A 16,793-nucleotide genomic window follows, 5' to 3' on the forward strand; every position below is an offset into this window, starting at 1 on the left:
CGACGCTCGGACCGATCCTGTGGGATTTCCGCGCCCTCTCCATGACATTCTGGCGGAGGGGCCATCGGGTGTGCTGGCGCGGCATTGCAGGACCGGACGGGCCAGCCCTGAAATCATGCAGCGGCCGTGACTTCCTCTACGCCATCATCACCGAGTTCGACGGCATCTTCGCCGAACCCTCCGGCGTGCCACCGCCCCGCAGCCGCGACCACGGCATCACCCTGCTGCCCGGTTCCGCCCCGGTGGCCGTCCGTCCGTATCGCTACCCGGCCGCGCATAAGGACGAGCTGGAGCGTCAGTGCGCCGCCATGCTCGCCCAGGGCATCATCCGAGCAAGTTGTTCCGCATTCTCGTCCCCGGTACTGCTGGTCCGCAAGGCCGACGGGTCCTGGCGCTTCTGCATCGACTACCGCGCCCTAAACGCCATTACTGTCAAGAATGCGTTTCCGATCCCGGTGGTGGACGAACTCCTCGACGAGCTCCGGCACGCTCGTTTCTTCACCAAGCTCGACTTGCGCTCCGGCTACCACCAGGTGCGGATGCGTGCGGAGGACATCCCGAAGACCGCCTTCCGTACTTATGACGGCCTCTACGAGTTCCTGGTGATGCCGTTCGGCCTCTGCAACGCGCCGGCAACGTTCCAGGCCCTCATGAACGATCTGATGCGGCCGTACCTGCGCTGTTTTGTTCTCGTCTTCTTTGACGACATCCTCATTTTCAGCGAGACATGGGCTGACCATCTCCGACATGTGCGCACCGTCTTCACCGTCCTGCACCAGCACCGGCTCTTCGTCAAGCGATCCAAATGCGCATTCGTCGTCGAGTCGATCTCATACCTGGGTCACACCATCTCCGCTGCAGGAGTGGCCATGGATCCGGAAAAGGTGCAGGCAGTGGCCGAATGGCCGCAACCACGCTTGGCGCGCGCGGTTCGGGGGTTTCTCGGCCTTGCGGGGTACTACCGCAAGTTTGTCAAGGAGTTTGGCGTGGTTGCCGCGCCACTAACGGCCCTCCTTCGCAAGGATGGTTTCTCCTGGTCGCCGGAGGCGGCAGCAGCTTTTCACGCCCTCAAGACGACAGTCACCACGGCTCCCGTCCTAGCGTTACCGGATTTCACGCGGCCGTTCATCGTCGAGTGTGACGCCTCGACATACGGTTTCGGGGCCGTCCTTCTTCAGGACCAACACCCGGTGGCTTTCTTTAGCCGGCCAGCCGCGCCACGTCACCGTTCCCTGGCAGCATATGAATGGGAACTCATCGGCCTGGTGCTCGCGATTCGTCACTGGAGACCGTACCTCTGGGGGCACCAATTTGTGGTAAAAACGGATCACTACAGTCTCAAATTTCTACTTGACCAACGTTTGGCAACCATCCCGCAGCATCATTGGGTCGGCAAACTACTGGGGTTCGACTTTACCGTGGAGTACAAGGCCGGTAGTACAAACACGGTGGCGGATGCCCTTTCCCGCCGCGACACGGAGGAGACGTCGATCATGGTGATCTCGGGTCCTCGCTTCGACTTCATCGATCGCCTCCGGCAAGCGACGTCCACAGATCCGGCGCTCGTCACGCTGCGTGAGGATATCACGGCGGGTACGCGGCAGCAGTCGTGGGCTCTCTCCGACGGCCTCGTCACTTTCAACGGCCGCCTCTACATTCCACCGCCGTCCCTGCTACTCCAGGAGATTCTCAGTGCCGTGCACGATGATGGGCATGAAGGCGTCCTGCGCACCTTGCATCGTCTCCGCCGCGACTTCCACGCACCTAACCTTCGCAAGACAGTGCAAGAGTACATCCGCACTTGCAGTACTTGCCAGAGGTACAAGTCCGAGCACTTGCACCCCGCTGGGCTGTTGCTGCCGCTGCCGGTGCCCACGGGCGTGTGGACTGACGTCGGCATCGACTTCGTGGAAGCGCTCCCTCGCGTGGGCGGGAAGTCTGTCATCCTCACCGTGGTGGATCGCTTCAGCAAGTATTGCCACTTTGTGGCGCTGGCCCACCCGTACACGGCAGAATTAGTGGCGCAGGTGTTCTTCGCTGAGATTGTTCGTCTCCATGGCGTGCCGCAGTCCATGGTCTCTGACCGCGACCCCGTCTTCACCTCGGCTTTTTGGCGGGAGCTCATGCGCCTCATCGGGACAAAGCTGCACATGACGTCAGCGTTTCATCCACAGTCGGATGGCCAAACGGAGGCTGCTAACAAGATCATTGTGATGTACCTACGTTGTCTCACCGGGGATCGTCCCAGGCAGTGGCTCCGGTGGCTTCCCTGGGCCGAGTACATCTACAACACCGCCTACCAGACAGCGACCCAAGAAACTCCGTTCAAGCTTGTGTATGGCCGTGACCCTCCCACTATTCGCTCTTACGAGCCGGGCGACACGAGGGTAGCCGCAGTGGCTAGGAGCATGGCGGAGCGCGACGAGCTTCTCGAGGACGTCCGCTATCGTCTACAACAGGCACAGGCGGTCTACAAGTCCTGCTACGACAGACGCCATCGGGACATTCGGCATGACGTGGGCGATTGGGTCTGGCTTCGCCTTCGCCAGCGCGCCGCATCCTCTCTCAACTTGCCAACCAGGGGCAAGCTCAAGCCACGCTTCTATGGGCCGTACCGCATTTCAGAGGTCGTCAACGACGTGGCTTACCGCCTTGAGCTTCCGGCACGCTCGTGCCTCCATGACGTGTTCCACGTGGGCCTCCTCAAGAAGTTCTTCGGCACGCCTCCAACTGCACCGCCGGGTTTGCCTCCGATCCACAACGGAGCGGCTGTTCCAGAACCGGAGCGCGTGACTCGTGCGCGCCTAGCACGCGGCGTTCGCCAGCTACTCGTCCACTGGAAGGGTGAAGCAGCATCATCAGCTACATGGGAGGATCTTGACAGTTTCGTCGAGCGCTACCCCGCTTTTCAGCTCGAGGACGAGCTGCTCGTCGAGGGGGGGAGAGATGTCATGTGGGGCACGTCCTACAGGCGTGGGCCACGCGGCCAGGAGCAGCAGCCGTCGGCCGCATCAGGCGAGGCGTAGGCTGGGCAGGAGTCCTGGTCCTGATACATTAGTTCCTAGAATAAAAGACTAGTTTGTTACGTATAGGTTTCTAGTTTGTTAGCAGCCCATGGGGCCTTTATATATCGTATAATCAGCACCCTTTGAGGGCAAGCAATAAAGTTATTATCTCCTACCTCTTCCTCCGTCTCCTATCCTCTCCTCCCGCACCATTGAGCAGCCAGGCAAAAACCCTAGCGCTTCTATCCACCGAGACTACGAACTACGTAGTCGAGGCCCCGCTGTCTTGGGCACTGAGGCCCTTGACACATCAATTCCACATTCTCTGTTTCTCTCTCGTATAGTCATTTTCCGATCTTCTGCAGCATTGATCTGATTCTGACCCGAATTAGCATAAACGGTTCTCTCTCCACAACCCGTAAATGCAAGAAGAGAGGACGTACAAATCAATCATTTTCTATTGTCCAACCCAATTTGAAATCGGAGCACATGCCAAACAGGGTGCACAACGGCAGGCCCTTAGTGCCAAACGCTGCAGTTTGGCTATACGATGTGAGTTTGATGTAACAAAATTTCAGATTCTTTTTTTTTTTTGAATTTACTGTTCATGAGGATGTAGCCGTGTAGGGACAAGTGGGAGCTACCACACCTTTCTCTAACCAGAGGGATCCATGGTGTTGAAATGCATGTGATGCCGCCAAGAAGGGAACCAACAGGAGGTGCGTATCTCCAATTCTAGCTGAGAGGAAGTCGATCTTTGGACATTGGGGGACCAAGGATGGATGTTTGCATGATTAATGGGTAGGATTATGAGAGCTGATCATGAGGAAAGCGCTGAGAAATAAAAGTCCGGCTTCAAACCTGGCTGGCCTGTAGCTATTCCAGAATTATTGGTCGGCGGGGAAGGTGACTCCAAAATAATAGCTAATGCTAATGGCAGGACGGGAGGCAAGGGTACGGTTGTTTTTTATTTTTGCACCAACGGCGCAACGGTTTGTCATATTTTGCATATGTGGTTTGGTAAAAAAAAAATCTGATAGTTCACCTAGCTTTCTTAGATGCAATTGGTCTTTGCGCCAAGGGTGCAACACCTGAGGGTCATATAGTTCTTGGAAGAACACTCGTGTATGACCCCCAGCGGTTGAACGTCACAGTGTATGCGACTTGGGTGTTCTTTAGTAAGCTGAGACTAGCGAGTACGATGTATATGCTCAGCCCGCGGGGTAGGCTACTGGCAGCTAAGTACTAGTTATGATATTGAGAGAATTATGTTCGCACAAAATTTGCAATTCAGGTCATAGTCCATTATAAAATTGTGAATGGTGTAGCTTAAGGTTTTAGGCAGAAGTTCAACTTAACAAAAAACAGCCTCTGCTGATACAGTAGTATGTTATTTTATTTTTTTGAGAATTTAGTACGTTAATTAAGTAGTAAAATTAGGCAAATCTCTAAATGGACATTTGAGATATGGTGGAGTTGTTAGAAACTATGGGCTTGGCCCATGTACATTATTTTAAAATTCCTAAACCTAATCTTAAAAGCTTATGAATAAATGGCAAGTGGATGTGTTATCTTTAGTCCCACCTTGAAAATTGAGGAGGTGTGAGACCAACTTAAATAATGTAGTCTTCCCACTCCACTTAGTGATGGTTATGAGAAGAGAAAGAAAACGCCACGCGCGTGCATTTGTCTCGCCTGGCCGTCGGCATATGCACAGCCGCACAAGCGCGATTTTATGTAATTAATTCCTTGTCGACGTCGAAATTTTGGTGCTGGCGAGGCTCACCGGAGTTGCAGGGGCGTTTTTTTTGGGGGGGGGGGGGGGGGGGGGGGGGAGCTGCGTTTGGGACTTAATTCGTGAGTTAAGGGTTTGAGGATTTGGCTAGGTGTGCTTAACTGCATAAAACGAAGAGTTAAAGGTTTAATTGGATTGACTGAAAATGCTGCAAGAAAGTCCCTACATGTTAGCCTCAGATATGCGAACTTTGACCGACACAGCAGACAAACACAAAAATAGAAAGTAGACCACAGAAATTATTTCCAATAATATCAAGATTGTGATTCTGGCCATACAATGGTAGCCAGAATAATTCATATATACTCCGTTAAGTCTCGAGTAATAGTGCAACGAAAACATCATGATTGTATGGCCCCATGAATAGTACAGTGAGGACACGTACTGGGTCCATCATTACTCACTGCTATCCACATTGTGTATGACCGTATGTAAAATATAATACAAACTGAGATATGTGAAAAGATGTGTTATGCAAAATGAGAGTGACCCAGATTTACTGGCCGAATCTAGCCTGGCATCCGCTGGCCAAATTTACTCCACACTGATCAATTGGCATCAATGCCGCATTCTTTGTTTATCTCTAGTATAGCCATTTTCCGATCTTCTGCAACATCGATCTGATTCTGACCTGAATTAGCATAAACAGTTCTCTCTCTACAACCCATAAATGCAAGAAGAGAGTGATGTACAAATCAATCATTTTCTATTGTCCAATCCAATTTGAAATCGGAGCACATGCCAAACAGGGTGCACAACGGCAGACCCTTAGTGCCAAACGCTGCAGTTTGGCTATACGATGTGAGTTTCATGTAACAAAATTTCAGATTCTTTATTTTATTTTTTATTGTTTTCTAATTTACTGTTCATGAGGGTGTAGCCATGTAGGGACAAGCGGGAGCTACCACACCTTTCTCTAACCAGAGGGATCCATGGTGTTGAAATGCCTGTGATGCCGCCAAGAAGGGAACCAACAGGAGGTGTGTATCTCCAATTTTAGCTGAGAGGAAGTCGATCTTTGGACATTGGGGGACCAAGGATGGATGTTTGCAGGATTAATGGGTAGGATTATGAGAGCTCATCATGAGGAAAGCGCTGAGAAAGAAAAATGAGGCTTCAAACCTGGCTGGCCTGTAGCTATTCCAGAATTATTGGTCGGCAGGGAAGGTGACTCCAAAATAATAGCTGATGCTAATGGCAGGACGGGAGGCAAGGGTATGGGCGAGCCAGAAACAAAAACAAGTGCTGGGATGTCGGAATAGTCATGCAAGCGAAATTGAGACTAGTGGCATGGAATTTCCGGGGCTTGGGGAATGGCCAGGCAATTCGTGGGCTTCTGGATGTGCATAAGTAAGACCCCGATGGCTATTTCTTTTAGCAACAAAGATGGTGAGAAGTAAGATTGAATGGTTGTGGTGGAAGCTTGGTCCACATATGGAAGTGAAGGATTGTTGTGGGAAAGGAGGGGGCCTTGCAATGATATGGAAGAGAGAGATAAATGTCAAGCTTTTAGATTTTGTGTCGAGGTACCACCTTCATACAGAAATAACAGAAGAGGATGGATTTGTATGAAGGTTTACGGGTATATATGGTGAGGAAGTTAAAAGATGGAAGTTATTGCATACACTAAAGGCAAGGGGATCAAAACCATGGTTGTGAGTGGGAGATTTCAGCAAAAGTTTACACCCATGGGAAAAGGAGGGAGTGTTGAAATCACAGTCATGCATGCATCATTTCAAGGCGGCGCTAGATTTTTATTTTACTCAATTAGTCTTACTATGTAATGAATTTGAATGGAAATAACTTTTGTGGGTGAATGAACTTGGTGGTTCCAAACCGACAACAGAAAGACATGTGATCCATCATTGTTTTGGTGTGTTGGGATGTCTGGAAAAGCTTGTCATGGAGATCTGCCGGCCTACTTAGGGTAAATTTAGACAAAAAAAGATTGTGTCGGTGGGCTCGTAGAACTTCACCGTATAAGTCCTTAGATCTAGTTTGCGGTAGATTGTGGAGGTGTGTGTGTGTGCGCGCGTCGTGCCCTAATCACCTTGGGCTTTCTGGCCCTCCCTTCTCTTATAATATAAGATATCCATGTTTATGCGTATTCTAGAGAAAATGTATAAGCAGTTATCTCTCTCGTCCCGTACATGCAAGAAAAGAGTGACGTGCAAATCGTTCATTTTTTATTATCCAACCAATTTGGAATCGAAGCACAAGCCAAACAGGGTGCACAACGGCAGGCTCTAGTGTCTAGTGCCAAAGGCTGTAGTTTGGCTATGCGATGTGGGTGCCCTGAGTAGTACGATTATTTGCAAATGTTAGGACATGTACAACGCAGGCACTAAGTGCAGGGCGCTAGGGATAAAATCATGGTTGTTTTCGCGGTTTGGCACGGTGCCGGATCCTTTTCTTGGCATCCATGCTCAATGAAGAGCCCGACGCTTCAAAATCGCATACAAATCCAGCTCTTGGCGACCCAGGCGACACAATCGCAGTATACTGGTGTGTATTATTGGGACATGTAAATTAAAAAATAATTTTCTTGTTCGATCTCGACGCAAACAACACCGGCTTAAATACTACTAGTACATGGGAGGTGAAACCATGTTGCCATCCACTTTGGCTCCCAGCAACAACCATCAGGCCCCGTCAAGAACCGGAGGCGAAACTTCTAACGATGGTGGCCCATGCATGGCCATCAGTTTCCAACCACAAGCTTCTGCGCCAATTGATATGGCACCTATTCCACAAAAAAAAGGCCGCGTGCCAATTTTGCATGACATTTCATCTTTACTCTGTTAGCCCCCCCCCCCCCCCCCCCCCCCCAACCCTTATCACAACCCATTGTACTTCCGCTTGACTTGACTTCTCATCTTTGTTCAAAACTTCAAATCGTTCTCCTCGTTAAGAGTAAAGATGGTAGATTGTTCCCTCACAGAAGGGTGTTAATATATGCTCAAAAGAAAGATGGGTGTTAATCTCATTGATTTTAAATGGTTGTTTAAGGCTAAGAGGAAGTGAGGAACGCCATGGAGGATTGAGCGTTTCGGTTTAGTTATGAAGACAATTCACCTTCTTTCGTCCCTGGAGGTAACTCAGCGATGGAACCGTTGTAAACATCTTCTCGCCTTTTTAGAGCCATCTAAGGCCTTAAACAAGTACCTCGTGCATGTCATCTATGCCTTGGGGCTGCTCTTTGAGATCATGGATTTGTTGTCTCCACTACCTGACCTTCCATTTCAAGTTAAAAAAGTTTGAGTACCTTCAATCTCCTCGGAGCGCTCATTGGCCATGTTTCCAAGCGCAAGATAACCCAAGGGGTTATGTTTTTTTTTCACCAATGGGAGCTTTCCCTTCACCGCTCCCATGGGGTGGTCCACAGGGTTCATAAAGCACACCTTTGGTGTTATTCTGTTCGTCATAGCTACTCATGCATTATATCTTTCATCTTCTTCCCTCACCCTACACTCCACTCACTTGGATGTGGACTGGGAACCGGCAGCGTGGGACTATGGAACTGATATGGTTCCGGTCCTTATTGAGGATCTCCACATCTTAGATGGTCATCTTCTGGTGTTACTATATGACAACATTGGTGCTAATGTGTTATGCACCCATAGTTATCGCGTATGTTTGGGTATTCATTTAAATTATCCAAACTGTATATGGTTGAGGTTTTTGTAGTGAGTAATCATACATGTAGTACCATTCAAGGATAGCGCGCTATATAACCATGCATACATCACAAGTATATGACACAAAGTTTCAAATTGCATTACCAAGTATAATCAAGTCGTTCCATTCATAACTGGAGATATGCTCTTAAAGAGGATTTTATTCTGCTTAAGTTCAAGATCAGAGACAAACATGATGTTTGTTTGCAGGAGTGGTTCTCACTTCTTAAGTAAACTAAATGATGCCCCGCGTGTTGCTGCGGAAACCTTGGTAAAACATATGCATAAATAGACGCTTGAAAAATTTAAAGTTTTTTGTCCACATGAGTTGTTAATTATTCACTTCAAAAAGAAACTTGTGTGGGCATAGACTGGACCATCTGGACTCGGGCACAAGACTGTCATCTTCGAAAAGTTTCCCATCCGCACAAAAATAAGTGAAACAAAGTAACATGCATGGTTGCTGAGGTGTCATGGTTGCATGAATAGATTAGTGCACATATTATAACTTATGACCACATGCATGACTTGATGATGTGGCATAATTGCATGGAAAAAATAGATAGTAGGTTACAACTATTTAAGAATGGAGGATTTCTAATTATGGACATGATTCGAGAGCGGCATTGGGTGATCTTCTTTTCCTAAGAGTTTAGGGTTTGTGTAGCTTTCCTTCTTTTTGCTCCACTCATTGTAACAGTTGTTCTGCGGTCCAATGCTTAAAGAAAAGGTTTCAAATTGCGTACATATCACATCATATAAGTTCATATACAGAGTATGTAGCTAGCTCGGAAGAACAACAATATATATATATAACAACATAATCATACATTTCAAATGTATGCCAAAGTGGCTGAGCTTATTAACTACTCCCTCCGCACCGAAATACTTGTAGTTGGGGAACTTGTACTAGCTTCCCCCGCTACAAGTATTTCGGTACAGAGGTAATACATAATATTGGACCCCAATAGCCAGCGAACATTCGCTGGGAAAGATGAAATTTGCGAACAATTTTGATGGCAGTTTGTGTTGGTCAGAGCATGGAACCTCCGGTGCAGTTCTGTTTTTCACCAGAAAAATGTCGTGCTTGCAAACTAGAATTGCCATCTTTGTGGTCCTCATGACAACTAAAGTTGTCATCAAAACGTTCACAATTGTCATCCCTCCCAGCGAACATTTGCTGATTATGACTACTGTAAATATTATGGCGTAGGCGTAGCACATGACGACACATCAAAGAAGATCGAGGGAGCTCCAGAAGATCACCCAGTCAGCTGCTGCAGGTTCCTGACGATGAGAGGGAGCCCGTACCTGGGCAATAGGGTGACGAAATTGCTGGGCTTGTGCACGTAACTGGGGGACAGGGAGAAGGAGAAACTCCTGAGGATGGTGGCTATCACGATCTGCACCTCGACCATGGCGAAGTTCTGCCCAGCACAGACCCTCGGCCCATATGAGAAGGCCAGCAGCGCGCGTGAAAGCTTGGTGTCCCTCGAGACGCCACTCTGGAACCTCATTGGGTTAAACTCGTCAGCGTCGGGTCCCCAGACCTCTTTGTCCCGGTGCAACATCAGCAGCGGGATTGATATCATCGTTCCTTTCGGCACCTTCGTGTTGGCGAGGATGGTGTCCGAGATGGTCTTCCTCTGCAGGAAAGTTAGGGGGCCATAGAGCCTCAGCGTCTCCAGGAGTACCATGTCAAGCTGCAAGTCACCACGGCAGGCACTTATTAGATGTATGCACAGTGTACTGCATGCAATAAGATTTTTTGTGTCGATCTATACCAGCTTGAGTTTGCCAAGGGTGTCAACCGGGGGAAGCTGGTGAGCAGGATATTCCCGTGCGACCTCCTCCCTGACCATGTCCTGCCAGCGTGGGTAGCTGGCGAGCAGGAACATCGCCCAAGTTATGACGCTGGCGCTGGTTTCGTACCCCGCCGCGAATAGAGTCCTGCACTCGCCGATCATCTCCCGGGTGCTCAGAGTCTCGGCGCTGCTTCTACATGCCTGCAGCTGCAGCATCTGCCCGAGCAGGTCATCTTCGTAGACGCTGCTGGCAAGTCGTGCCTTTAGGATGTGCGAGATCTTGCTTGTCACGAGCTTATCGAGCTGCCACGTCCGACGGTTGCGACGTGTCGGCAGGTACCTAGAAATAACCAATATTAATTTTAATCGATTCATTCATTCTGGCCAGTCTTTCGAGTTTCTACCTGAATCCAGGTAACGGGAGATCTGCGAACGCATATGCGGCAATCTCCATCTGCTCCCTTCCGGCGACGAACACCTCCCGGGCCTCCTCGTGGTCCTTGCCCAACATCACTTGTGCAATGACACCCATGGCTATCTCGTCGGAGTCGTGCCTCATGTCTATCTCGGCTTGCTGCCGCCCTTGCAGTTGGGCACACCACCGTTCCATCGCCTGCTGTGTGCACTCCCACGCTATTGTTGACATGGACTGAAAACAAACATTCAAACATACGTAATGTTCTCTTCAGATTAACTAAAAATTGATATGGAAAATTTTAGTAAGTAGTAACCTTGATCGTCTCCTGGTTGAAAGCCGGGTGGACGAATTTGCGGCGTCGCTTCCAGTCATCTCCGTTTGCAAATATGACCCCGTTCCCTAGAATTGAGTCCAGGCTCGGATTCAAGTATTCTTTTTGGAACACGTCTGTCCTGTCGGTGAACATTTGCTTCACAAGCTCCATGTCAGTACAACAAAGGGCTGGTGTCGGCCCCAACCAGTACAGGAATGTTTTACCTGATTAATTGCACGCACATACATGGGATTATATTTTATATTACATGCCATAACGACCGATTAGGTAGGTGGTTACAGGCATTCAAATAGTTAATTACCATACTGGGAGGCCCATTTCCGGAAGAAGGGTTGCACGGTGGCGATGCAGTCATGAGAGCTGGTGTCCAGAGCCTTGGCTCTCCCGGCAACCAGCATCGTTTGGCACTCCGGCAGAGACCCAACCAGAAACCTGTAAGGTGGACCTCGGATGCCCTGCCGCCCGAACCACCTGGCCACAACATACGGCCTCCAAAGCAGATACCATAGCACTCTCGTGGTCACCAGCAGTATGAGGACGGCAGCCAGGGCTTGCCCCATGTTAGGCTCCATGACTCTCCTTTTGGTACTATATATGTGCTTAATTAACTTCTGATTGTTCTCCTGTTGCTGATGTATCTAGGTATTTATATAGCACTGGTCCTAGCCAGATAGTACGCCCCACTTGCCTAGCTTCTTTTTATAGTTAGAGTTTTGTTTTCCGAAAAGAGGGGAATACCCTTGGCTATGCACACAGCCATAAACTCTTAAAAAGTTAGATAGATAGAGACCCAGGCCAGGTATAAGCTTGCATTGCATTATAAATACACGGAAACCCACAAGGCAAGTTTGTGTGGCAGGAAAGAGAATCAATTCTCTCTCAGTGTTGCAAGTTACAGCCAGAAATCGATTCCATGGCCAATAACAGCAGTGCTGATAAGCAGCGAGCGCAGGAGCTAGTTTGTGTCACGGGGGCAGGGGGCTTCATTGGGTCATGGGTGGTGAAGGAGCTCCTCCACCGTGGCTATCGTGTCAGGGGAACCGCTAGAGACCCAGGTACGTCTAAGCACATGCATCTTGCATATATACCTCCTAGTTACCTTTTCTAATCCATCACTTGCTTCAATGGCATCGTGCACCAATCATGTGAAGCGGACCGCAAGAACGTTCATTTGCATACCTTGGAGGGAGCCGATGAGAGATTATCCTTGTGCCGCGCCGACGTCCTGGACTACGACAGCCTCCGTGCCGCCTTCGACGGCTGCCATGGCGTCTTCCATGTCGCCTCTCCAGTGTCCAACGATGTTGTCAGTTCACTTGCTACACTTTTGCAGCATATATACTTAATTACCATCTGCGGTGTATACTTAATTACCATCTGCGGTGCAAGGAAGAAATGCTTGCTTCCTAATTAATGCTAGCTGCCTGTTCTCGGCCGCGGGGCTCTATGTAGGAACTCATACCGGTCGCCGTGGAGGGGACCAGAAACGTGGTGAACGCGGCGGCGGACATGGGCGTCCGCCGCCTTGTTTTCACGTCTTCGTACGGCGCAGTGCACATGAACCCCAACAGAAGCCCCGACACCATCCTGGATGAGACATGCTGGAGCGACTATGAGTTCTGCAAACAGACAGGCGTATGATATTTCCGAAGCGACTTAACATTCATTGCAATAATATTTAAGCACGAAAAACTAAATTAAAGTGAAAAAAACAGCCATGTAAAAGAACAATGTTTGGAACTCAATCACAAATCGTAATAATGATGAGCAATCAGCTGGGATAGGTTCTTACTGGCCACCCCCGATTTTTTTGATTTTGAGAAACACCAAAATGGATGGATTTTGGCGAAAGTCAAGCATTTTTAACCGAGTCCCAAATGGAAAACTTGACGTTTTCGAAATTGTCTGAAAAGAACATACTAGTATAGTATCTAAATGCAAGTGAGACCAAAAGGCCCTTATAGTGTCTTAGAAACTTGCTATGCATATCTTTCCGCAGGTGCAGTGTTTGTTCCCAATTCAATAGTTTATTTTTGCACAATGTTACCAATTAATTTGTGGCACCCGGAGGTCAAGACTTTTTTTAACAAAAAACTAAACTAAAATACAGGTGGTCGGGTCAAACCCAAGACCTCCCAAACCGATAGGAAAAGGTCAATTCATCAAGGATATAAGGAGCTCAAAGGCAATGACCTGAAGCAGATTTCCAAACATAATACGCATGATGAAACAAACAGTGTGTGTCGTCTTAGGAATCTAGTAATTTCATTGTGCAGAACTACTATTGTTGTGCCAAGATGATGGCAGAGATGGCAGCAACGGAGGAGGCAAGCAGGAGGCAGCTGCAGCTGGCGGTTGTGGTGCCGCCAATGACCATCGGTCCCATGCTGCAGCGGTCTTTAAATGCCAGCAACTACCATGTCGCAAGGTACCTAATGGGTACTAAGAAGGCCTACCCCAACGCTGTCGCCATCTACACAGATGTCCGCGACGTTGTACATGCCCATCTCCTCGTCTATGAGCACCACCACGCCCACAGCCGCTACCTCTGCTTCGGCATGGCGCTACACCGCAGTTGCCTCCTCCAGTTGATCCGGGGTCTTTTTCCACACTATCCTATCACTTCCAAGTATGCTAGTTTACTCTGAATGAAATATCAACCTTCTGCATATGCGTGTCCATATCTATATCTATACCTGTACCGACTACCGATTTCTACCTCTACAGGTGCGAAGAGGACGACAAGCTCATGGCAAGCCCGTACAAATTCTCCAACCAAAGACTCGAGGACTTGGGCTTAGAATTCACTGACATGAGGAGAACTCTATATGAAACTGTAATATGCCTGCAACAGAAGGGTCATGTGCGTATCATCGTGCCATATCAGCGTTCGAGCTTATAGATCAGAATGTAGTGCGACCAAGTTCCACATACCCGGAAGAAAAAAAATAAGGTCCTTCAAAAAAGTAATAGTGTGGACTTGTAAGGTAGAAAAAGAATCAGATATCAGATATCGGATATGCTAATTTTTTGCATTAGAATGGATATATCATGATGAAATTATGAAAAGTTTGCCTGCAGCGCAAGATGTTATGAAAATTGAAGACATGATACTAAAAGTACGCATGAATTCAAGCAAGGGGTTACAAAAGGTTGAAAACCAATTAGCAACAATAAGTCAAACAGAAAATAACAAGTCACCTTGTAAATGTTTCTCACCATATCCACCAACCTTCCCAACAAGAACCTCCTCAATGAAGGGCCTGAACATCAATAACCTACAGGAAACCTCTCCAAGATGGGGAAAACAAAGAGAATCTAAGCATGATTTGTAAAATGTATAAAACCTCAGATTACGAGGTCATAAACTCTGTACTAACAGTAACGTCAGAAGAAAGCGCATCCACGGTACAAGTTTTACATACTATTTACAGTGAGTCATTCAACACAAGTAGCACAGCAGCTAGGAAAAGGCAAGACTACGCACTTGAGGCAGAGAAATAATCAGCATTAACCTGCAGCAAGGCAAACTGGATCTTGACACCAAATAGTCGGTTAAATAAGTGAAAATTGAGGGCAATTACTGATATTCAAAACTGTAGTTGTTTAACACTGAGATTAGACAGTTAAGTGTCTAAGTGACAAACTTACTGTATCAATCCCAAAAGTTTTAGTTCTATGTACCCACATCAATCAAATACTAGGCACTACTAAGAAAGGCTCCGGGGTTACATGCAACAATGAGAAACTGCACAGGAAAGAACTTAAACATACTGGAACTTCAGGTATCCAACTCAATTGCACAAACTAAAGGGCATGGCAAAGCGATGCAGTCACCCTTTTAGGCGTTGATATTGTACAGAGCTTACAGAGCATATACTAAACAACATATAGAATTAGTTAGTAGTACTCCCTCCAGGATGGCAACAATTAAAGCACAAATTACTTTATACGTCAAGCAGCCCTCTCCTGGAAAGATGAATCCGCCTTCGACAGCAAGGATGTCATAGACGGACACGCAGAGACCGAGATTAGCAACCACCTGCAGTGCAAGTCCAAACACAGACTGAGAAATACAATTAAGAACCATCGAATGGAACAGAATTCCGGTACTGTGAGCCAAATCTTGCCATGCATTGATGATAACATGACAAAGTCCACACTACCTTATCCAGGAAGAGCCTCTCGAGTTCAGCCTTGATGGCGTCAGCGAGAGGGCGAGTCAGCAAGTGTGGAGGCATCGGCAGGTTGTGCTTGATCTGGCTCAGAAGTCAGAACAAACATCATTCACGTCCAGTACTGGAGCCAGGAAAATATTAAACCCTGGTCAAACTGCAAGCAGAAATGTCTAACCATATGATGTAGGAGTACATAACAAGCCATCAATGCATAATTTAAAAATTGAGAGCCACAAGCCCTGGATATTTGAAACAGATACAATCTCCAAAGCTGACAACCACATATCCACAATACTTTCCAAGTAGAACAGGTAAATAACCAAGTCAATGTTCATACAGATAAACCGAACTGAGTGTATAGATGAGAACATCTTAAGTTAGATTTAACAAAATGAAATCACTAAAATTATTTGTTTATTTTTGTGATACCTGGTCAGAAAGAAACAATTTGGGGCAGGGCAGTTAGTACTTCGTACTTAAGTAATACTTTGAATCATAAATCCTACACACACACACACACACACACACACACACACACCGGGCCAATTTTTTTGTCAACATTAAAAAACTTTGGCACTTGTGACACTCCAAAAATACCCCATAACATTCCAAAAAATACCACATGCGAAAAACATATTCCCTCCGTCCGGAAATACTTGTCATCAAAATGGATAAAAAGAGGTGTATCTAGAACTAATAAAGCTCAGTTGCTCAATAAATCTAGAATTTAACATCAATGCTTAACAATCTAATAAAAGAAATAAAACATGAAAAAGCTACAAATCATCTATAGTGACAATCAGACAATGCACACACCAATTTATATTCCTTCAATAATAAATCAATTCCAGTTCCACCAACACATTACACATACTCACATATACACTCCACCCCATTATAATTTCAGTTCAACATTTAAATCATCTATGCATTGTGACAATCAAACGATGCATACACCAATTAAACAAAGACATAAGTAATTACCAGCGTAAGGAAGGGTGGCCGCGGCGGCAGTAGGCAGCAGCAGGCTACACACAGCCGGCGGCGGCAGAAGCACGGGGGGAGGAGTCCGTCGATGCCTCGTCGGTTGCTCTGCTCGTCACCGCCGCTGGGGAAGGCCGCGCTGGCGGGGGCCAGCAGGGCGCACGGCGCAACACAGAAGAAGTGCAGCACGGCCAGGCTCAACGGAGCACGGCCACGGGGACGTGAGGACCGGGAAGGCCGGGAACGTGGGGACGGCCCCGGCAGCCTGCGGCGGACTGCAGACCACTCGGCGGCGGCGGGCGTGCGTGCGTCCAGCCTGCGTGTGTTAGGTTTTTTCTTATTTTGAGGGAAGCGTTAGGTCTCGTGTCGTTTGGGCTCGGATACGTTGCGCGCGTTAGGCTAGACCCTGGGCCCATCTTTATCTTTACCTAATCTTTACCTAATTTTTTAATAATAAAGAGAATTGGGTTTTTGCCCGTACGTCGTGCGCACGATTTTTCATAAAAGTCCCTCGATTTATATAAAATTAATCCGCAGACCCTGTTTTAGTGGGTCTCTATATAACGTTTGACTTTTACAAAAATAACCTTGAAAAAC

The 16,793-nt window shown here is 47.7% G+C and overlaps 2 protein-coding genes across 2 annotated transcripts; one reads left to right on the forward strand and one right to left on the reverse strand.

Annotated features, from left to right (window-relative positions):
- Window positions 1-9,261: 9,261 nt before the first annotated feature.
- Window positions 9,262-12,487, reverse strand: LOC123113480 (cytochrome P450 709B2). Its single transcript, XM_044534719.1, has 5 exons — window positions 11,336-12,487; window positions 11,014-11,237; window positions 10,687-10,931; window positions 10,262-10,622; window positions 9,262-10,180 (listed from the first exon to the last, which is right to left on the reverse strand). Exons 1-5 carry the CDS (start codon window positions 11,604-11,606, stop codon window positions 9,740-9,742), a joined length of 1,542 nt encoding a protein of 513 aa, XP_044390654.1. The 5' UTR covers window positions 11,607-12,487; the 3' UTR covers window positions 9,262-9,739.
- LOC123113481 (cinnamoyl-CoA reductase 1) lies at window positions 11,900-14,071 on the forward strand. Its single transcript, XM_044534720.1, has 5 exons — window positions 11,900-12,089; window positions 12,186-12,340; window positions 12,487-12,669; window positions 13,311-13,663; window positions 13,762-14,071. The coding sequence occupies exons 1-5, from the start codon at window positions 11,948-11,950 to the stop codon at window positions 13,934-13,936; spliced, it is 1,008 nt and encodes a 335-aa protein (XP_044390655.1). The 5' UTR covers window positions 11,900-11,947; the 3' UTR covers window positions 13,937-14,071.
- Window positions 14,072-16,793: the final 2,722 nt, after the last annotated feature.

Source organism: Triticum aestivum, chromosome 5B (assembly GCF_018294505.1).
Source record: "Triticum aestivum cultivar Chinese Spring chromosome 5B, IWGSC CS RefSeq v2.1, whole genome shotgun sequence".
Lineage (NCBI taxonomy): Eukaryota > Viridiplantae > Streptophyta > Magnoliopsida > Poales > Poaceae > Triticum > Triticum aestivum.